The sequence below is a fragment of the Podarcis bocagei genome, assembly GCF_964188305.1.
Source record: "Podarcis bocagei genome assembly, chromosome: 14".
NCBI classification, from domain to species: domain Eukaryota; kingdom Metazoa; phylum Chordata; class Lepidosauria; order Squamata; family Lacertidae; genus Podarcis; species Podarcis bocagei.
In genome coordinates this window covers 13,924,852-13,947,405 of record NC_138139.1, presented here as the reverse complement: position 1 = coordinate 13,947,405, position 22,554 = coordinate 13,924,852, and the positions used below count along the sequence as shown (strand labels likewise).

The 22,554-nt window shown below is 43.2% G+C and overlaps 1 protein-coding gene across 3 annotated transcripts in view; it reads left to right on the top strand.

Annotated features, from left to right (window-relative positions):
• The window catches only part of FBN1 (fibrillin 1), a 220,725-nt gene that overhangs the window by 32,660 nt on the left and 165,511 nt on the right, over positions 1–22,554 (top strand). For all 3 annotated transcript variants that reach the window (XM_081169954.1, XM_081169955.1, XM_081169956.1), the window contains exons 5-6: positions 5,019–5,114; positions 7,863–7,958. In XM_081169954.1, the coding sequence (XP_081026080.1) occupies positions 5,019–5,114; positions 7,863–7,958 (192 nt within the window). The remainder of the gene's footprint in view (positions 1–5,018; positions 5,115–7,862; positions 7,959–22,554) is intronic.

Genomic DNA, 22,554 nt, shown 5'->3' with positions numbered 1-22,554 from the left:
TGGCTCTTTTTGTCTTAAAGGTTGCAGACCCCTGGACCAGCCTCTCCAGGACATCTCCTTGGGGGTTCATGATAACGCTTTCCTCTCAAGAGTGACTAGACCAGCCTTTCTCAACCTGTGGGTCCCCAGATGTTGTCGAACTACAACTCCCATCACCCCTAGCTAGCAAGGCCAGAGCTCAGGGATGATGGGAGTTGTAGTCCAACAACATCTGGGGACCCACAGGTTGAGAACCACTGGACTAGACTGAAAATTGTAAGCGCAAGTCCTCTGAAATATCATTTGCTCCATTCTTGTTATTGTCAGAACGGCCCCATGTATGAATGCTTCCGGCAGAATGAAGCATTTATTCTACTTTGTTATTCAATCACAGACCTCTCCAGCAATTCATTGATAAATAAAACGTAGCAGAAATACCACCCCCCTCCTTAAACTAAGCAACAGCCCAAGCTGCTTAAAACTTCACATCTGTTCTTTCCTTGAATCTCAACACTGAGACATGGCTGGCGAAGACAGCTTTGGATGCCTTAAAACATTCCGGACCCTCCCCTGCATTTATCCTTAGACCTCACAGATGTTTTCTGGCAACTTGGTTCTTCCTGAAGCTTTTCAAAGAGATTGTGGAGGCACCCTCCCTTGAAAGTTAGAAGAACCCTGCTAGATCAGGCCAAAGGTCCATCTATTCTAGCATCCTGTTTTCAGCAGTGGCTAATTAAACATTTCCAGGAAGACCACAACCAGGACATGAAGGCAATAGGTTGGCGGCTTGAATCCCTGTGATGGGGTGAGCTCCCATTGCTCTGTCCCAGCTCTTGCCAACCCAGCAGTTTGAAAGCACCAGTGCAAGTACATAAATAGGTACCGCTTTGGTGGGAAGGTAAACAGCGTTTCTGTGCACTCTGGTTTCCGGTGTTCTGTTGTGCCAGAAGCAGTTTAGTCATGCTGGCCACATGACCCGAAAAGCTGTCTGTGGACAAACGCTGGCTCCCTTGGCCTGAAAGCGAGATGAGTGCCCCTATCCCATAGTCACCTTTGACTGGACTTAACCGTCCAGGGGTCCTTTACCTTTTTACCTACTCACCTCTGTAGTTGCTCCCAACAGCTCGTATTCAGAGGTATACTGCCTCTGCCACTCAGTGATCCATTTACAGCTGCCATTTCCTATTTATAGACCTGCCTTCAGTGAATTTATCCACTTTCCGTTTAAAACCTGCTGAAGCCATCTTATTGGAAGAACACACCTGAACATTCATGTTCTTTCTGACCAACTGATGCTTTCATTTGCAAATGCAGTGGTACCTTGGTTCTCAAACTTAATCCGTTTCAGAAGTCTGTTCCAAAACCAAAGCATTCCAAAACCAAGGTGCTCTTTCCCATAGAATGTAATGCAAAATGATTAATCCATTCCAGACATTTAAAAACAACCCCTAAAAGAGCAATTTAACTTGAATTTTACTATCTAATGAGACCACTGATCCATAAAATGAAAGCAATAATCAATGTACTGTACTATAAAATAAATAAGACAGTATTGTGGGTGATAAAAATTTAAAAAAATTCTTACCTGTACTGATGATAGTCACACAGTCAATCAATCAGTAGCTGAACTGGGTTCCATACAGTCACAAAACAAATTAACCGAAAAAGCCTCAAAAACAAAAACGCAAAATAAATAGCAAAAACAAAAGCGCCAAACTTAATCCATTCCGGAAGTCCGTTTGACTTCCAAAATGTTTGAAAACCAAGGCGTGGCTTCTGATTGGTGCAGGCTCCCCGGAAGCAATAGACGACAGCCGCATCAGATGTTCAGCTTCCGAAAAACGTTCGCAAACCAGAACATTTATTTCTGGGTTTTTGGCGTTTGGGAACCAACCAAGGCGTTTTAGTACCAAGGTACCATTGTATAGAGTACTCTCAGCTGCCTTTAGATATTTAAGGACACAATCCTAAACACACTTAAGCCTTGTTGAAAACAATGCGACTTACTTCTGAATAGCCATGCATTGGATTGGGTTGCAAGAAGTTTTGACAGAAAATGCAATGGATTGCTGTTGAAGAATTGCCCAAATTTCCGTACAGATGGGTGGATGCAGAATACTCGCATCAGTTCCATTGCACCCACTCTCTTTTCCCCCCTTTTCTTTTTTGCTTTTAGTTACGTAAACAGTCATCATCCATACCAGTGTTGGATACATCTATGATTGTTGGCCCTAGTTTAGATCTGTTCATGCAGCCTTGTATGTAACATCAAAGGTGGCATGAATTCCAGGAAGGTGGGTTCAGGGAATTCCATGTGGGTGAGTGAATGGGCTGGCAGAGGAAGGGTTGCCGTCACTCCTCTTCCAGACTTCCTGGTTTCCATGCTGGCCAGGGAGGAATAGGAACTTCTTCCTCCACAGCTGGCCTGGAAATGCAATGAAGGAAGCAAAACCACTCAAGGAGACTTTGAAACAAAGCTGGGTGGGGTGTTGCTTAGGGAAAGGGGACGTGGCTGAGGGAGGTTTGTGTGGCCTGGGCAGAGTCCCAGGGACCTGATAAAGAGGCCCGAGGGGGGGCACATTTCACCCTTGAACCCTAGGTTCCCTCCCACTGCCACAAGGTAAAAGAAAAGGAAAGCTGTAAAAAGCTTCAACACTGGTGAGTCCATGCAGCCCCACTCAGGTCTTAAAAACAATTCCCAATAAAAACGATGATTTGCATTCCTAGTCTGCCAGATAATTAAGACTGCATGAGAAATAATTTCCTTTGGAAAATGAATTAAGGCAGAATCGGGTACCCTCTCACCCACAGTCCCGCATTGCAGAGTTGCGTATAAGACTAAGATGAAGAAATATTATCAGCCTGTAGCTTGGGGGGAAAAGTAAGGTAAAACAACAACAGCTCTGCACTTAAGCTACCGTTAAACTTATTATCTCAAAGCATTTAAATGCCTTTGGTAATAAATGTGGGAATGGAACTTAGTTTTTGGCTTGCTTTACTCAAATTGAAATCAGTTTGTGGTTTAAGTTCCTACTCCGCCTGACAGATGATATCATTTCCTATGTGTTTTCTAATCCCTTCTGTTTTCCTAAGGTTTTATAAAGCAAAGTCCGACCATACATTTTGAAACCACTGCCCACCTTTTTCAGACCTACTTAGGAGGGTGTGAATAAGGCTCCACCAATTATAGTGGGCTGCAGATTTGCAGATGCCTTGCACAGAATCTAGCTTTTGAACTAGATGTGACCTTATATGAGTCTTTGCATCTAGCATGTAGGTTTTGTTTTCCTAAATCCTAAATAGCAGCCACTGGGAGGGCCTCAAATTATTGCCCCTGAGGCAGACAGGTGGGTAGGCAATTTAACCCTTTCATCACTTGCTGTGGTTGTGGCAAAATAAAAAACCTCTTTCAAAGCTGCTATTTATGTTGGGAAGAATCCCTCCACTGATAGCAATTTCAGAAAAAACCTTTACATGCAAAGACACATTTAGCATCCTATATAGTTTGGCCCCAAACCTCAATGATTTCAGTGGTAGAGAGCTGGGCGATTCCTCTATGGAAGTCAGCAAATACAATTGCTAATTTTTTCCTCTAAATTGTGCCCTTTCACTTTGGTTGGAAAATAATAGCATTGGATGGTGTCCTAGCTGTCATATTCGGAGTAGACCAACTGAAATCAATGGATTTAAGTTGATCAAGTCCATTGATTTCAATAAGTATACTCTGGATATCACTTACAGTAGTTGAAAGTAGCCAATTGTTTCTACAGCTTCCATAGAGTCAGAGTATAAAGTTGCTGCCACAATGTTTTAAAATGTAGCAAACAATCACATCTTATGCACATTTAACTTGTGTGATTTCAACCACACACAACTGAAGACCAGCTGGTTGAAATTTTGCAAGTTAAATACAAGCAAAGTGGAACGAAAGCTTTTAAGTTCTGCATCTTACTTGGAGGCAAGGTCAAGAGCTCTGGGGTGCTCTCACAAGATCTTGCAGGTCTGTCCCAGTTCGCATGAGATCTTGCATGAGCACCCTTAGCCTTCCAAAAACCATCGCAAAATACTTTTCAGCTTTCCACCTTGCTTGCCAGGCAAGCTATTCTTGATGTATTGGCTCTGGAAGACGAGTAGGGATGCTTTTGTAGGATATTATGGGAACTTGAACAACTCCATGGGGTCTCACAGAGGCAGCCCCAAACCGGCGTGTTGAGAGGGCCTTACCCTCCTTCCAAGGCAGAGAACTTAAAAGCTCTTTTTGCACCAGGTCTGCTTGGGATGAAGGGAATTGGAGTCCAACAATAAGTGTGGTCGCAAGGCAGAAGAGCACTGTATTCAAGGACTTTCTTGATACTTCCTGTGCTCCTTTGATTTCAGAAAGCTTGGCTGCACATTGCATGGCGAGTTCCTGCCTCCCCCAGCAGAAATAAAGACACAATACACCATAATTAAGGTTAATGGGCTAAAATTGGCCACAACTTTATTGGTTACAGGTGATGAGCGGTATTGGCTTAGGCATTGGTCCTAAATGACTATCCGGCTTCCGTCTGTCTGCCTGAAAGGCCGGGAAGGGTTAACACCAGCAGGGGTGCACATCAACTAGGCACTCCCCAGGGGTCACCACTTGGGGGCGTGCCTTGGGCCCTGACCTCCATAGGCTTCGGACGTGGCCACGCCCCCTGGAATCCTTTACCGGACTACCCTTCATTATCTGGGGGAGGTGATGGTGCTCCTCTCCCCCATTCATCTACATAACAATACCCCTACCAATGTCTAACCACCAAACCAAGAAAGTTGTGACGATTTGCTACAAGGTAGGTGAAAAAACCAAATGGCTGGTGCCAATTTGCCAAGTGGAAAAATTCCTACCAGGCCCCTTAACGGCGACCAAAAAGCCACAAAATACAATGAGGCATTCTGCATTTCTATTTGATGGTGGTTGTGGTCAGCGCTTCACAGAATTAAACATTTAAAATGGTTGCCATCTGCTGTTTAGCTTCTCTAGACTACACAATTAAGTAATTGTCTTTCCTTTCCAGTGCAACATTGCAACATCAGGTGTATGAATGGAGGTACATGCAGTGATGACCATTGTCTCTGTCAGAAAGGATACACAGGAACACACTGTGGGCAGCGTAAGTACAGCCCTACCTTGGGTTAAAGACACTTCAAGTTAAATCTTTTCAGGTTGCGTCCCGCGGCGACCTGGAAGTACTGGAAAGGGATACTTCCGGGTTTCGCCACTCGTGCATGCGCAGACGTTCAAAATGATGTCACGCGCATACGCAGAAGTGGCGAATCGTGATCCACGCATGTGCAGATGTAGGTTGCATTCTGCTCAGGTTGTGAACGGGGCTCCGGAATGGATCCCGTTCGCAACCAGAAGTACCACTGTAAATGTAATCTAACATTTAGCTAGGGGTGCTGTCCTATGTGTGCTAAGTGACGAGGGATGCATTTTAGTGACTTTTGGAGGCAGAGGAGAAATTTTGGGTGAAATGGGGGCTTTGCCAGCACCAGTGGTTGCAGGAAGAGATCTTACTGGAAGCCACCAACTGGAAGCTGCCGAGTAATCAGGCAGTGGCACTGTGTCATCATGCAGTGTTGCTTCCAGGTTTCTTTAGGGAAAGGGCAGTCACTGGGAAGCGGTCTTTTGGTTGAGACTTCTGTTGTGAAACTGAGAGAAGTGGCCCAGTTTTGAGCTAAAAATTCTCATCTGACATTTGACTCTGTACTGGTTAATTAAAATGTAGAGCTCAGCCACAAGAAGACTAACAAATCCATTGTAATCAACAAATTCTGGGCTGCTGGTTAACTGCTGTGGAATTTTTCAAGCTAGCACGTGACTTTGCAATAGATGCCAGGAGAATTCTTTCTGACTGGAACAATTAAAGTAAGCATCAGACAAATTCATAATAATTGGATATTGCCTGATGTTGCAGTTCTATGCATTCTTAAAAAATAAATAAATTATTAGTTTCCATTTTCCACATCACAATTAAAACAACGTAACTCACAGCACATCAACCACGTTGCTTAAAACAGTTCTTGCGTTCTTAGAATTATCAAAGACTTGAAAGGTTTTATGCATGTAGGATCTGATTAGTTAGAACTTCAACTGTGGGTGCTGTCTGGCCCCTTTGCAAATGTGGAGCAAACTGCAAGTTGGCTCCTATCAGAATGTATTCTAATGTTCACCCCCACGCCATGCTGGCTTCATCCTGGTTGTACTGCTGCATGACTGGGTACACTGAAATGCACTCAGCCTTTCCAGTTAAGATGAGGTCTTCCCACATCTCATTTACATCCATCCATGCTGCTCACTGCAGAAGCAAATGATATATGTGTTGCCTGGGGAGTGACAGGCACTAGAGGCAGGTAAGTGAGGTCTAGGAGAGTCTTGGTTGACCAGAAATTACTAGATTGTGAACTGTGGTACATTGGTGCAAGGCTGGCAAAGGGATGGAAAGGATAGACTTACAATGCATTTTATTAGTAACTCCTTTTCATGCGCAGAAATGGCTGGATTGTGCCCATATCTTGCTCTGTTGAAATTGTAACATATCGGGGAATTGGATTACATATGCTAAATCTTTGGCTTTTCAAATAAAGTCATAGCTGAGCTTGATGTTTGGCTGTTTTGAAATACATGACTGCATTTGATAAGTAGTTCATAGAGTTTGGCATTCACCAGCAAAGGCTTGCTTGCTGGTCAAAATGAGTAAGACTGTCAGAGTCCCAGGCCATCCATATTCCAGCAAGTGGTTTTGCCAAGCAATGTGGATTTGTAATAATGTGTTTAACTGCAAATCATGTTCTTAGAAAGAGGCCTGTAATTCAGTTGGGCAGATGTGTGTGAGGTTTCATAGAGAGAAAGAAGGGGGAAATAGAAAGTTTTTGTCTTTTAAGTAAGGGTATGTCCTTATAAAGGGACTCGGGTGGCACTGTGGGTTAAGCCACAGAGCCTAGGACTTGCCGATCAGAAGGTCGGCAGTTTGAATCCCCGCGACGGAGTGAGCTTCCATTGCTCGGTCCCTGCTCCTGCCAACCTAGCAGTTCAAAAGCACGTCAAAGTGCAAGTAGATAAATAGCTACCGCTCCGGTGGGAAGGTAAACGGTGTTTCCGTGCACTGCTCTGGTTTGCCAGAAGCGGCTTAGTCATGCTAGCCACATGACCCGGAAGCTGTACGCCAGCTCCCTCGGCCAATAAAGCGAGATGAGCGCTGCAACCCCAGAGTCAGCCACGACTGGACCTAATGGTCAGGAGTCCCTTTACCTTTTATAGCTCTTTCAGGCAGGTGACCTCTTTCACCCTGGTACAGAGCTACCATTGCTTGGACCCAGCTGTAGGTACTGCTTGAGGATAAAAACCCAAATAGTAATTTCTTACACAGCTGGTTGGGTGCTTCTACTCTAAACCTTAATATTTCCATTATTATTTTATTTTATTTGTGGTTTTGAGACTATGCTTCCTCCTGGAGGAGAGTAGTTAGCAAAATAGCCAAAATACAATACAAGGATCAAATAATTAACAAAACACACTTGAAACCACAGAGCTGGTTTTCACGTAACATCAAACCAAACTATGGGTTAGTGTGAAAGTGTGAAGGCCTCCAGAGAGAAGATTCACAGCCCCTGAACTTCTCTCTTAGATCTGCTGCTGCTAGGGTGCTTTGAGCCAAGCTATGCTGTTGCCTGAACCCAGGCTCATAGTTTGTCTTCTCCAAACAGGCTATTAGCTATAAACCCAGGACCAAACCTTGGTTACAGTGTATGGTTTGTCGGGAGCGAGACAAGCTACAGGCCCGGGTAAAGCCACAAACTGTTGCCCGTCATGGAAACATGGGAGCACCAAATAACTCTGTTGCTCATTTCACTTACAGCTGTCTGCGAAAGTGGGTGCCTTAATGGAGGGAGATGTGTCGCCCCAAACAGATGTGCCTGTACTTATGGCTTTACTGGACCTCAGTGTGAAAGAGGTAGGTGGGGTTTCCATATCCCCCCCCCCCCCAATTAGAAAAGATCAGACTTTGATGTGTTGTGTATGAGTTAAACTTCTGAATGAGTCAGTATGAGTTAAGCTTCTGGGTTTTTTGTTTGCCGAGTGTGATGAATTAAGATGAAGGAACAATATGTTTCTGGAAGACTTATTTTTTTAGAAAATCTGATTAAAGAAGGCAAATGAAACTGTGGCAGGTGATGGAGTGAGGAAGCAGCTCCTTATTACCAACAGGATTCAGGGCAGCTTTGTATGTTAAAACAGAGTGGGGAAAGGAATAAATTTGTGTTATTTGTACTTCCTCTTATTGCAGTTCCAGGATAGCGTGTCCTTACCTACTGTCACTATAACCCTCTAGTGAATCCACACAGAGCAATAATTTTAAATCTTAGAAAGAGGCCAATGAGGAGGTGCAGTGTGTTCCTTACTCCCATAATATCCTTTTGGTATATTCTCCAGGTTGTTGTTTTTTGCCATGTGTGGATGCTATCCTTACTTCTATTTTGCTTCTTAGCTCAAAGGCCTGTTCCATGATTGCTAAGCAAACAAGTTTCCCTCTTTCACCTCACAGTCAGGCTGCTGTTTCCCTCTCTGATGAAGCTTCTGTGCTTTTAATCAGCTGCCCAAGAGGCAGAAATTCAACAAGTGCAGCATTTGTTATCTATCATTATAGCTCCTTCTCGCAGCTTCATTTCCTATTGTCAGGAAGAAAATGGCAACACTTTCTCTTACGTGGAACAAGGCACTGGTGTACTTAGGACACAGCAATGGTTGTGCCTTTGTTTCCACAGTATCGTATGGTTCAGTATATGTGTGAGGTTTTATTTACGACTGTGATGTTGATGAAGGGATGACCCACTTTGAACCTGTACAGAATTTGAGGTGCAGGACTTTAGAGATTCAGTGCTATACATGCACTTTTAGGACTGAATTTTGGCCACCCCTGCTGGAATTTAGATGTGTTGGAGGTCTGCATACTTTTTATTTAAAGATGGGGATGAGGATGAAAGGCAAAGGAAACTTGGGAGTTCATTTTGTTTCATTTTTCATTTTTAGCTGTAAAAGCTGGCCAGTAAAATGAATGCAATCACGTACATTTTAGCTTGCTGTTTAATATACACAGAATGTCTTGGGCAATGTTTTGGCAATTGGAGCCACACTTAAGTATCGGAGTTATACTCTATCCTCCCTCAAGTCTCGTGCTTTGTTTTGACTAGCTTTGCAGAGTTCTTCTTCTGTAAAACTTGCATGAGTTTGTTATCAGTTTTGTGAACTTTTTTTTTGCTTGGGTAGCCATAGCAACACACACAGCTGTTTCCAGATGAGAACACAGCCCTACTTATCTGCTGTGCCCGAAGTAGTTCAAGGAAATTAAATCAAGTTTAAGAGCATTCTGGAGAGAGGTGACAGCAATAGCTGTTTAACTGTAGTTATCGTTTGGCTGTTTTTGTATTTTTGCAGATAGCGTATGTTTTAATTTGAACAAATGGGCTAACTTGGTGTCTGGAAAATTCATATGATGGGTTACATATAAAGCAGACTATTATATACTCAGTCAAGCAAGTCCACCTTTCTCTCTCTCATATGTATGTAGGCTCTGTTCAAGCCTAAACCTGGGAGAAACTCCAGTAGCTACAGAGAGCAGTTTGAATGCAAACTGTTACAAGTCCAGGGTAGGATTGGATCCAGCATTACGGTTAACTCTTCCACACAGGAAAAATAGGTGGTTACATAGAGCAGCCAAATGTTAGGAGCAGTGGAAGGACTGTTTATACTGTGCTCAGCCACAGAGAGGAAAACAGCAGAGAGAGGTCTCATGCGTTTGGCACTGAGCAGAGTTGTCCGAATACTTACAAAGTTTGAACAATTCCGTGCACTCCATGTTTGTTGTTTAAACCCAGCATTAAAATGATGGGGTGCACTTGAGCTAGACTTCTGAGTCTTAACCCCATGCTAAACTTATTGCATAGAAATTAGCAAGGCTTTAAAAATGCTGAATGAGACATGATCACGCCCATGCTAAATTATTTTGACTGCTAAGGTCAGTTTTTGCCTTCAGCTAATCCCCCCTCCCTTAGGGGACGCGGGTGGCGCTGTGGGTTAAACCACAGAGCCTAGGACTTGCCGATCAGAAGGTCGGCGGTTTGAATCCCCGTGACGGGGTGAGTTCCTGTTGCTCGGTCCCTGCTCCTGCCAACCTAGCAGTTCGAAAGCACGAAGTGCAAGTAGATAAATAGGTACCACTCCAGCAGGAAGGTAAACAAGGTTTCCATGTGCTGCTCTGGTTCGCCAGAAGCAGCTTAGTCATGCTGGCCACATGACCTGGAAGCTGTACGCCGGCTCCCTCGGCCAATAAAGTGAGATGAGCGCTGCAACCCCAGAGTCGGTCACGACTGGACCTAATGGTCAGGGGTCCCTTTACCTTTACTGATCCCCCCTACCTTACTGTAGCTCTGTGAAGGGGAGGGGGGACTTCACGGGAATCAATGGAAGCTGCCTTGTGCTGAGTCAGACCACTGGTCCATCTAGTTCAGTATTGTCTACACTGACTGGCAGCAGCTCTCCAGGGTTTCAGACAGGATCCTCTCTCAGCTCTTCCGGGGGGATGCCAGGGATTGCAAAGCAGATACTCTACCACTGAACTGTGGCCCTTCCCTTTGTGATACTGGTACTGAAGATGCAACAGAGAAACAGTTTTGGGATTAAATCTGAATCAACAACTGCCAGACTTAAGGATGCATACCACTTTTCTATTTATATGTTTCTAAAAATCCCAAATACACATGGTCGCATGGGGTTGTCACTTGTGGTGTTTATACCTTGATTGGAATTGTGTACAGTTTTTTTTCCTGCCAACCAGTGGCAAAGCCAACTGGTTCACTTTGCCAACCAGTGTAACAGGGAGTAACAAATCAGTGTTTGCTCAAGACACAGCAGCTGATTTTTGTGAGTATAGAGTAGGCAACCTAAACTGTAAAAAGATTGAAAGGTTTTGATTAAGGTTACCGGACGTCCCCGTTTCCCAGGGACAGTGCCCGGATTTACAAATCAGTCCCCTCACAAAATCCATCTATTTAGTAGGAAGTTGAAAAGTGTCCTTGGATTCATTGAAAAAAATCTGCTAACCTTAGTTTTGATAGCTCCAGAGCAGCCAGCCTGTTGACAGATGCCATCATTAGTCACAAGTACTCATCAATCCGAGCCAATGGACTGTTTTGAAATGGGAATCTATTACCTCTGCAACTCATTAAAAACATTTCATTCACTCTTCATGGATCTCAGATGGACTGTGTTCCAAACATGTTGTTAAAGTTAATGTCTTTTTATTCCACCATGTTTTTATTTGTTTACAATAGTTATAGCCCACCTTTAGATATTAACTTTTCGAAGTACTTAATGTAGTAAAATTGGGCAAATAACTTATGGGGATATCTGTGTATCACATCATCGGCTACTGGATGGAAGTAATTGCAAGCCTATTGCATACAGCCTTGTAAATAAGCGCACAAAAGTTAGTGGGAGTCAGCATGGAAACGCAGGATTCAAGCCTCTTAGCAGGCTATTTAAAAAGCCTTCCACCAAGAGAAGTGTGGTGAATACGGTGGAAGTCTTTTATAATATTTTAATAAGATTTATATATTGCAGTATTTGAAGCAAGAATTTGGTAATATTCCAGGTTATGAAAAGTATTGTTTCTTTTCTTTCGCCTTTTTTCTTTATATTTTTATTTTTTTATTTTCTTTCTTTTTATTTTTATTAGTTTTTGTTTTGGAAAATATGTATATAAGTGTGTTTACAGGGTTATGTATTGTTCTTTGCTTTATTTCTATTTTTTGAAAAAAATAAAAATAAAAATTAATAATAAAAATAAAAAGCCTTCCACCAAACAGGCTGATAGAAGAGGATCTTGACTGCAGAATAAGCTTCCCGTCCTCCTAGTGGAGCCCTCTCTGTTAGGGCAAATGGGGTACCACCCCACCCAGTGCAGTCTGTCCTCAGCCAGCAGATTGCCTACCTGCTTTCTTAAATCCGGTCCAGGGGGTGGCACTGCCAGCCACCTTCCACCTTAGTCTCAGTCACGCTCTGGACAGGGAAGAGGATGGAGACGCGATCTGGAAATGGCGGATTCCCTCCGAGCTGCGGAGGGAATCGGCTCTACTGAGGACGGGTCTTTGCCGCGCCGGCGACGCGGGGACCCTTAAAAACCGCAGGCGCGGAAGCCTGCGGACTGAAGACTCGGCGGGTGCCTTAAGCGCCCCCCCTGATCCACGAAGAGCCTTTTTAAAGGCTGCGGAGAGGATACGGGGGTGGCGTGGCACTGAGAGTCGACCGCTACCTCGGTGGAGCGAAGCCGCGAGCCATGACCAGAGAGCGCTGACTTTCTTCCTTGAAATCTGGACTGAAAGAATTACCCGTGAGTAAGACGGATTGGGACTTTAAAAATTTTACCCTGAATTGGAGACGACCGGGGTGTGTGCTAAAAGGAAGTCCGCACCCCCCCCCCTGCAGACGATCTAAGCAACGACATAAGAGCTAAGCTGGAGAGCCTACCCTTGGTGGGGTGAGTTAAAAAGGACACTAACTTTCAAGATTTAGCTAAAGGAAATTTTGTGCTGGAGAGTGGAGTTTTGGAGACCCTCTTTATGTTTTAAACAACCCCCCCTCCCGGGCTCGGGAACGTCCTGCCTTTGTGCCTGTGTAAGAGCTGCGGAGTTTGACAGCTGTCAAAGCTGCCAAACGGGCAGTTTAAAGTGGAAAAATCACTATCTAAGATCCCTCTGGATTAAGACGAGTTATAATTGAGCTAAAATTGCTGGAAACAAAGTAATAATAATAAGCTAAAGGACTGTTGGAGAAAAGACTAATAAGTAACCAGATTCCCCCTAGGGGGAATTCTGTGAAACTACAATGGATACAATGGCTGTGGATGGAAAGTTACTAGTGGAAATCGAAAGGATGTTTCAATTGGTGGGAATCTTACAAGAGCAGAGCTTAGCCATGAATAAACAACTTATCACTATGACCTTGGGAACAGGCAACTCTGCTATTTGTATTGAGGACCTGAATGAGAAAGAATCCACAGCTGAATGGGAAACAATGTCTACAGAGGTGGAAGAGACTAAACAAGAAAAAGAGAAAGTAACCTTGGGAAGCAACAACCAAAAGCTGACATCTGTGGAACACAAGCAAGGAGACTTTGGGAACATATCTACCACAAGTCTGCGAAAGACGCAGAAGAAGAAGGAGGAGGTTCTGGGACAATATGGAATACAGGAACTTAAAATAAAGAAATATGATTGGGGCCTCCGTTTGGACTTTGATTTTGAAGATACAGACTTTGTGGAAATACTCCAGCAGTTGCTTTCAAATCTCCTTGTGGGAAGAGAATATGCTTTGATGGTGAAAGATCTTTTTCCAGACTCGACGACTGACATAAAGGACTATCAACAAGACCGGCGGAGAGGGACTGAAAGAGACTTGAAAGCCTCGGACGTGAGGAACCCAGGCTGAGAATCTTGACTTTGGATTTTTATTGGGAAGGGACAAAAACCGGGGATGGGAGGGAGGGAAGAGGAGATTCTTAAAAACTCTTAAGACTTTCAGTTTGGTTAATATGACTTTTAATCAAGATAAAATGAAAAATCGATGGAAGAGAACTTAAGTCCAACTTAGGAAAATCAATTTTTTTTATTAGAAAAGAGGTAATAAAATGAATAAGATGGTTAAGAGGAGAAATACCAACTTGCCGATATAATCTTGGGAATTGGGATGCACGAGGGGGGGTGGGGGGAAGTCAGGGAACAAGGTTATGAAACGAGGATCTGCTGAATTTATACATGTTTGTGTCTTGCGTTATTTTTGTGTCTGTATTGTCTTCATAAAAGCGGAAAACCCAATAAAAATTTTATAAAAAAAAAAAAAGAGGATGGAGACAAAATGAGTTGACTCTGCCTGTCCTTGCCTCTGGCTCTCCCTATGGTTGGTCTCCCTGCCTTCTGCCCTAGCATACCCAATGGTCCTCGGCCACCACCTCTTCCTCCTCAGTCAACATGGAAATCAAGTGTACTGATGGCAGAGGAAAGGAGAGATTTGTTGCTCCTGGCTCAGCCCATTCACACATCTGCATGGAATTCCTGGTCGCCTTCAGGTGCCAACCAAGTTGTTGATTGCAAGGCTGACTTAATGCTGATACATTGAAAACTGCAGAGACTTCAAGGGACATCTAGTCCTATCAAACTGTAGAAGAAATTACATTACAAACTGAAGCTCCACACATACTGAAATGAGAGAGTATTAAGGCATTTCTAGTAACATTTGGAAGTTGTTATAGGTACATACATAGGAAGCTGATTTCTACCAAGACAGAGCTTTGGTTTATTGAGCTTAGCATTATCTACACTGAGTGGCAGTGACTCTCCACAGGTTCAGACCTTTGGTGATTCCTATATTTCTGTTTCTAAATGCAGTGGAAAGTACAGGCAGAATCATGCTCCCACCCAGAGTTTCCTTTTGAGTCAGACGACAGCAGGCTTGGACTCCAGTCACTTCAAATATTAAGATTGTAGCATGTACCTCCCTCGTGTATGTACTGCATGTGCAAACAATGTCTGGCTTTCCTTCACGGCGTCGGTCCTGTTCAGCTCTCTTTCTCTGCAGCAGGATATATATTTCAGAATTTTGATCACCCTGTGAGTCTAGCAAAGGCAAAGGGTAAAAATCAGAGCTGCCAAACCATTTCAGCTGAATATCTCATTGCTTTTTATTTTATTGATTTAAATACCGGTATATATTTGCATATCCTACCAGTTAAATCTACTAAAGTCTGCAGCCCTCATTAAAAAAAAAAAAAACATCCAAAGAACTTTGGCAAAAATGCATATTGGGCAATATTGAAGCAATGCAACTTTACTACTGTGTTCTTATATAACTGGTATAATTTGCAGAAAAGACAATGCACCCTGAGAGTGGTATAGAAAGCAAACAGCAAAGTGTAGATAAAAGTACAAGTCATTTCCCGAAAACATTTGTTGCATTTAAACTAGTATTATAACCTATAATTACTGCCATCCCCCCTCCCGCAAGAAAACCCTTTTTGGAACTGTCTTCTAAGCAGTACATTTGATGACAAAGACATACACTTGTGATGCTACATTTCTTTCCTGGACTTCAATATAAATAAAAGACATAAACGTTTATCTAGCATAGCTGTTAAGATACCTGAACAATAGGGTCACACTAGTATAGTGTAAACGGCTTCATATTTTTGTGAGAGAGGTTCTAAAATATAAAGCTTTCACAGTAGTATTTCATGACTACACAGATGGTTAATGCACACTGATTGTTAACTTCACAGATAGTTGTTATTTTCTCTGTTTAGAAATAGAGTATTTCTAGATAAAAGAATTGAGAGTATTTCTGAATAAATCAATTCAATTAAGTAAGTCATTAGCAGAACATTCACCTTCAAAACAGAGAATGGCTTTGTTTGGACAATTGAAGCCTGGGATGATAATCTAAATCAGGCCATTGACTACATTTGGGTGTCATAATGAACTATGGTTTTCCATTACTTGAATGAGCTTTGGCAAACCCTCCCTCCCTTCTTGCTGTGACTGTGAGAAGGAGACTGAAAGCTTTTGCTGCTCATTCAAATGGAACTTTCATAACCAAAGTTTAGCATTATGCCCACCTAAGCTGTGGTTAGTGTTAATCATGGCTTATCAAAATAAACCCGCTTTATAACCAATGGCTTAAAGTTGGCTTCTTTCAAACAAGCCATAGTTAAGATTAACTCCAGTTTCTTGGATTTGGACAATGCAACAAGCTGTGGTTAATTTTAAAACGGAAAACATCTGAACTCCTCTATGCAAGTAGGAGGAGTTTGTGAGCCCAAAGCTTACCTAGACTCATTCCTGTAATGATAAACCATGGTTAATTGTGACATCCGAACACAGCCGCTAAGAGCATAATACTAGATAATTCATAGACTACCCAGGGAAGAAGTGTAAACACAACCAGTGGTGGTATGATTTTTTTTTTTTAATTTCAACTGTCAGAGTGTTCCCAGTTTAAAACCTTTGTTCGTTTGTTCTGCCTGGTGATCAAAAGATCTCTGCCCACAGATGTTCTTTTTCCCTGGTGCATTATGGGTATCTAGGACTGTAACCTTAAGTAAAGGGACCCCTGACCGTTTGGTCCACTCGCAAATGACTCTGGGGTTGCGGCGCTCATCTCGCTTTGCTGGCCGATTCTGGCAAACCAGAGCAGCGCATGGAAATGCCATTTATATTCCCACCGGAGCAGTACCTATTTATCTACTTGCACTTTGAAGTGCTTTCAAACTGCTAGGTGGGCAGGAGCAGGGACCGAGCAACGGGAGCTCACCCCATCGCAGGGATTTGAACCGCCAACCTTCTGATCGGCAAGCCCTAGGCTCTGTGGTTTAGACCACAGCACCACCCGCGCCCCATTAACCTTAAGTAAACATGGTTATTAAAAAAAAGCAATCATGGTTAAATTCTGAATTGTCTATTTGATTTGTCTATGAGGAAACCCAAACTTGAGAGTTTTGGCATCCACTTCATAATTTATCTCTCTTTGGGGTATCAGAAATAACAGATCTTGAATTTGAAAATGCTGCTTGATTATGATTTTCTGTTGGGAAATATAATTCATCTTGTGTTAAGCTTGAATTTGCAGTTGCAATGATGGGGTATGTGTGTGTGAAAGGAGGAAATGACTATTCAACAATGATTAATAACATTTGCAATAGATATGTTCACACTTCCAGCTGATCTCTGGAAGTTTTGTAAGAAACAAGTAGCTTTCCTGTATTTCTTTTCTGTCTGCTTGTTCTATTTGGCACTGGAATAGGACTGTAGGGAAAGAGGCCTAAATAAGGTATACGGAATGAAGTAGATGATATAAGAGAACAATCTGATTGCAAACTGTTAAACAGAGAATGCAGAATTTGTATTGAATGTGCTATATGGAGACAAAGATCTGCTTTGGGATCTTTTGTTTGAATAAAAGGTAAAAGATTCTTTGAAAAATCTCAGAAGGAGAGATCTAGGCTGTCGCTCTATATGCAGTTACCTGGGAATCCCTTGCACCCTTGGCAGGGAGCTATATCGCATCCCCCATCACTTTACTGCAATAGCTGCATTAGAAATTACTACATTTTTGTACTCCCCACCAAGGCCTGTCTCTGCTAGGAGTATCCCTGACTGAACTCTATGCCTTTTATTTCTCAGTAGAGTTGCTCTTGGCCTGTGAACCCAAGCACTTTTACTTGGAAGGGAGATCAATTAATCTAACTGGGTCTTCCATATAAGTAAATGGGTTTAGAATTAGGCAGTGGGGGTTTTCCCTTCAGTTTTCAAATCTCTAACCTCTGTCATCGCAAAGAGTTGTATCCAATGCTAGCCATATTAGGTCCAGTAATTTTAGCAAGTATCCTCTGAGTAGGATGTAGTTGCGTACAGCCCAAATACGCTGATGCAGATTTCTGCACACCTTTACACTACAGTGGTACCTTGGGTTAAGTACTTAATTCGTTCCGGAGGTCCGTTCTTAACCTGAAACTGTTCTTAACCTGAAGCACCACTTTAGCTAATGGGGCCTCCTGCTGCCGTGCCGCCAGAGCACGATTTCTGTTCTCATCCTGAAGCAAAGTTCTTAACCTGAAGCACTATTTCTGGCTTAGCGGAGTCTGTAACCTGAAGCGTATGTAACCCGAGGTACCACTGTGTATTTCTAAATGTTTTATAAAAGCAACAATATGTATCCTTGGGGTTTTGAAGCTCTGCTAAACTTCAGCTGCTAGAAAGCCCAAATCTAACATTTTTTCAGGGTCCTTGCAAAACCTTAGGTTGACGTTGAACTATGTCATATTAGAGTTCAAGATTGCTTAAATAGTGCAACTTTGTCCAGAAAGGGTAGAAAAGAAGGATTTGGCATGCCACATTTAACGTTTTAGTGGGAGGCATTTTAACTCAAGACATCGCATATTCATATAGCCAAATATGACCATGATATCATGTGGGTGTCAATGGAATTTGTCCCAAGATATCCAAGATATGAGCCATTCTAGTCTGCCAAGTTCTTGTGTAATTATGAAGGGAACTTTGAATCCAGGCCTCCAGATTGCGCTTGGAATTTGGAAATGCTGGGTTAAGAGGTTTTCATCATCCCGCTTGACGCTTCTTCCCTTTTGGGACACCCAGACTTCATGAGCGTAGATAAATATGCACATGAGCGTAGATAAATATGCACAGTTTAAAGAACAGAAGAGTTGGGTCTTGTATAGAATTCAGCATCTGTTTGACCGAGGCAATGTTTTGCCAGAGAGGAAACTGAATTCTTGTGACTGCAGAGGGGTACCATATTTTTCGCTCCATTGGACGCACCCGACCATAGGGCGCACCTAGTTTTTAGAGGAGGAAAACAAGGAAAAAATATTCTGAATCAAATGTTGTATAAACTACTGTATAAACAACCGGTATATCAGAATCACATTACAGTCATGTAAAGTGAACAGCGGTCGACAATGGCATTAAGAACCATCATCACTGTCATTAACAAATGAAGAGATACTTTAAGGTTTGAGTACTCTTCTAGTCTTCCGTGAACCCCAAGAACCAATCACTGCTAAAGTCAGAATTTATGAAGCTCAGTTGCTCACAGTCTCTGACATCACTTTCTTCGCTATCTTCATGTAAAATACCATCTTCGTATCCATCCAAAGTATTGCTAATGCCACATTTTTTCCTCTCAATCCTCTTCCTCCCCTCTCTCAGCGAACAGCCTGCTAGCTGCTCGCAAACATTCCCTTTACTTGAATTACAGTCAAGAAACAGCCAAGCAGAGCTTCTCAGCGGCAGGCTTGGGAGGCTTTCCTTTTCCCCACTTTTTTCTCTCCCCCCCCCCAAGCAGAACAGTCCCCTTTTCCAGCCTCCTCCTCTCCATCCCTTTCACCCAAACTCCTCAGGTGACGTCTACAATTTCTCCCCTTCACTGCTCCCTCTCCTTTGCCCTCTACCATGACCCTCCACTCACGGCAACCTATGGTACCTCATCTCCCTTCACCCAGCTTCTTGGTCCCCCTCCTCTCCGTCCTCTTCCTCCCCTCTCTCAGTGAACAGCCTGCCCACTGCTCCAAACCTTGAGGGGAAGGGCAGGCTGCTGGCAGAGCAGCACCCCCCACCCCATTCAGCAGCCCAGGAGTGCGGGGCATGGGCGCACAGCCCTCCCCTTGCTCCAAAGCTTCCCAGGGCTGCAGGGGGAAGCCGAGGCTGCCGGCAGGGGAGCGCGGCTCCACCACCACTACCAAAGACCAGTCCAAGAGTGTGCCGTGCTCCGGCAATTTGGCTCCAGGGTCCACACATTCACTTCATAGGACACACAGACATTTCCCCTCACTTTTTAAGAGTAAAAAAGTGCGTCCAATGGTGCGAAAAATACGGTAAATTGGAATTTTCAAAAAGCAAAAAATCAATTCACTTGCAGAAAAAAACAATGAGGACTTCGTGGTGATTGTGGTGGGCTCCTAGATCGCTTACTTGCTTTGACATGTTGCGTGCAGGAGAAATCAAATAGGTTAATAGAATTACCTTCCAATTTTATTTTATTGTGGTAGATTCTTCCCCCACCCCCGTTCCTGATCTGGGCTGTGCTTCTCAGGAGGAGAATGGAGAAGTATGTGCTTGAAACCAGTAGTACTATGTGTTGTGTGGTGAAGCCATGAAACTGTATTGTGTATTTGACATACTGTATTGTCTCCACCTGGGCCTATGGTTTGTCTTAGTGTTATATTTGAAAACATTGGGGAAAAATAGATTTTTTTTTAAGCAGGTGGTGGAAAATTTGTCAATATCAGCTCAGTTGACAAAATATTTACCATAAAGATGTGAATAATGTTTATTCATTTCCAGAAAGCGTGTCAGAAAAGATGGTTAATTCTAAGCAGCAAGTTTTGAAAAACTGGCTCTTTACTTACTTTGCCAAAGCTTTACAAATATAGGCCACCATAAAACATCCGTATATAAAAATTTTAAATATATACAAATAAACAGCCATGTAAAGATATGTAATAATGAGGATTTTCATTGGAGTTTCTTCCTGCTAAATTGTGCCATTCACCACTCTTAAGAGATGCTATTGATAAGAACTCAGCCACCCTTGCAGTTACTTCCAGGGTTGGTTTGTGACATCAGTAAACCGTGTCACTTCTAGAACTTCAGCCATCTGAAAATGATCTAATGCTTAGATTGTCAAAGTGCTCCCAATACTGAACATTTTGTGTTCATTCTTTACTGCATGTGGCGTCTGTTGAGTCTGTGTGCTGCCGATGAGTCATGTTCTGCTGCCAAGAAAAAGCATATGTTAGACAGACAATCCCAATTGAACACTTCTGGTGAAATGTTGAGGAGGGAACATAAGACTCAGATCTTTGGGCTTCCAAACATTAGGGAACTTAGACGAAGGGATAGGGAAGTTGCGGTTTTCCAGATGTTCTTGGACTCACAACCCACAGCCACCTTATCCACCATGAACAATGGTCAGGAATGACAGGGTTTGTGTTCAGCATCATCTGGAGGTTCACAGGTTCCTCATCCCTGATTTGGGGACCAAACTTAACTTATGGCCAGAGAGCAGTCAGACTGAATACAGCAGTGGAGCCACATTCCAAAGCCACTTGTCATTGACTCCACCTACTGTTGGCCTCCCAGTCTTCTACCCTACCAATCCCCATGGACCACAGCCACTAGTGGGTGGAGCCTCTGCTGCTGGTGGAGCGGGTGAAGAAAAACCTTTGCTCCATCCTAACCCCCTGCCTGGCAGTACGGATCCGTGTTTAGGATTGCTTTGTCCAGCTATTCAGAGTAGAGTGTTAAAAACTCTATTAAAGGTAAAGGTAAAGGGACCCCTGACCATTAGGTCCAGTTGTGACCGACTCTGGGGTTGCGGCACTCATCTCGCTTAATTGGCCGAGGGAGCTGGCGTACAGCTTCCAGGTCATGTGGCCAGCATGACTAAGCTGCTTCTGGCAAACCAGAGCATGGAAACACCGTTTACCTTCCTGCCGGAGCAGTACCTATTTATCTACTTGCACTTTGACGTGCTTTCGAACTGCTAGGTTGGCAGGAGTAGGGACCGAGCAACGGGAGCTCACCCCATCGTGGGGATTTGAACCGCCGACCTTCCGATCGCCAACCCCTAGGCTCTGTGGTTTAACCCACAGTGCCACCTACGTCCCTTAAGAACTCTATTAGGGACACTTGAATTTTTCATTTCACTGTGCTTATGTTTGGAAAGGAAGCCCCCCTCCTAAGTTTATGGAAATGATGCTCCAACATCCCCAAACATTTTAACCAATAGTTAAACACTTACAGGCAGAGTGTTTAACTATTGGTTAAAATTTTGGGTGTATGTTGGGACGGCATTTGGCGAAACTGTTTTCTGGAACAAATTTTACTGAGTTCTTGGAGAGTAAACTCCTAACCATCAACATCTACTACATAAGGCAGATTTATTTCGTCTTCTGCAGAATTCATCTTATACACGAGGAAAGTTTTTTATTCTCTCCACCAGGAGAGAGCGAGAGATGAACCTGCACTACAGAAGTCTGGAAACTCCTGAATTGCTGTGCAGGCACAAAAGCGCCCTAAATTTGGGGGCTTCATTCTCTTGTTCTGAACTAACACTCAGCTACAGTTCTAGGGATAGAGACGGTTTGGTTTTAAATCACCTTTCTGATCCCCCTCCCTCCATACGGGCATTACTTTGGATCCTAGCTGGCCCAAGTTGCAATGCTGTGTGCATTAAAGCAAGGAAGAAGAAAAATATTTGTGCCAAGGTATTAAAACAGCTAAGAAGGATGGGAACATCAGCTCGGTGGGAACATCAGCTCCCACCCCCTAAGAACAGCCTCTCAAATGTTTATATTGTCTAGCTATTTGTTGTTTGTGTCTCAAAAGCCTGCACCAAGATTCTTACTGTATTGGCTGGACATACTTGTGTGTTTTGCTGGCTTGGGTTTGGGGAACTCCCAAACCCTCCCAGCTACAACTTCAAGAATGACCTCATCTTGCCTTTTTACCTTGCACTCAGTCCCATCCTCAGCAATCTCATGCAAGGCAAAAGGCCTTCCTCTTGTTTTACAAAAATGCCTGAATGATATTTTTCAGCATGACAGCAGTTACAGACAGTAAAGTGTTTTGCTTCAGAAACCCTTAAAAAAACAATCACTGTGAAAATGTATGTATCTCCCTAAAGATTCAATTCCTTACTTGGAATTAAGTGCATTTGAGTTCAATGCATTTACTTTTAAGTAGGTGTGTGTAAAATTGCACCTTATGGTTGCAAACCTAAACACACCAGGGAGTAAGTCTCAATCAATGAGTAAGTTTCAGTCAGCTGAATGGGACTTCCTTCTGAGTAAACATGTAGAAATTAGGCTGCATGCCAATTTTGCTTTGGGACTCAAGGGCAGAAAAAGCGATTGGGAGCTGAAGAAGAGATCAGTGGGACGCTAGAAAGGATATGGCAAGTAATATCAGGCATCAAAATATTGC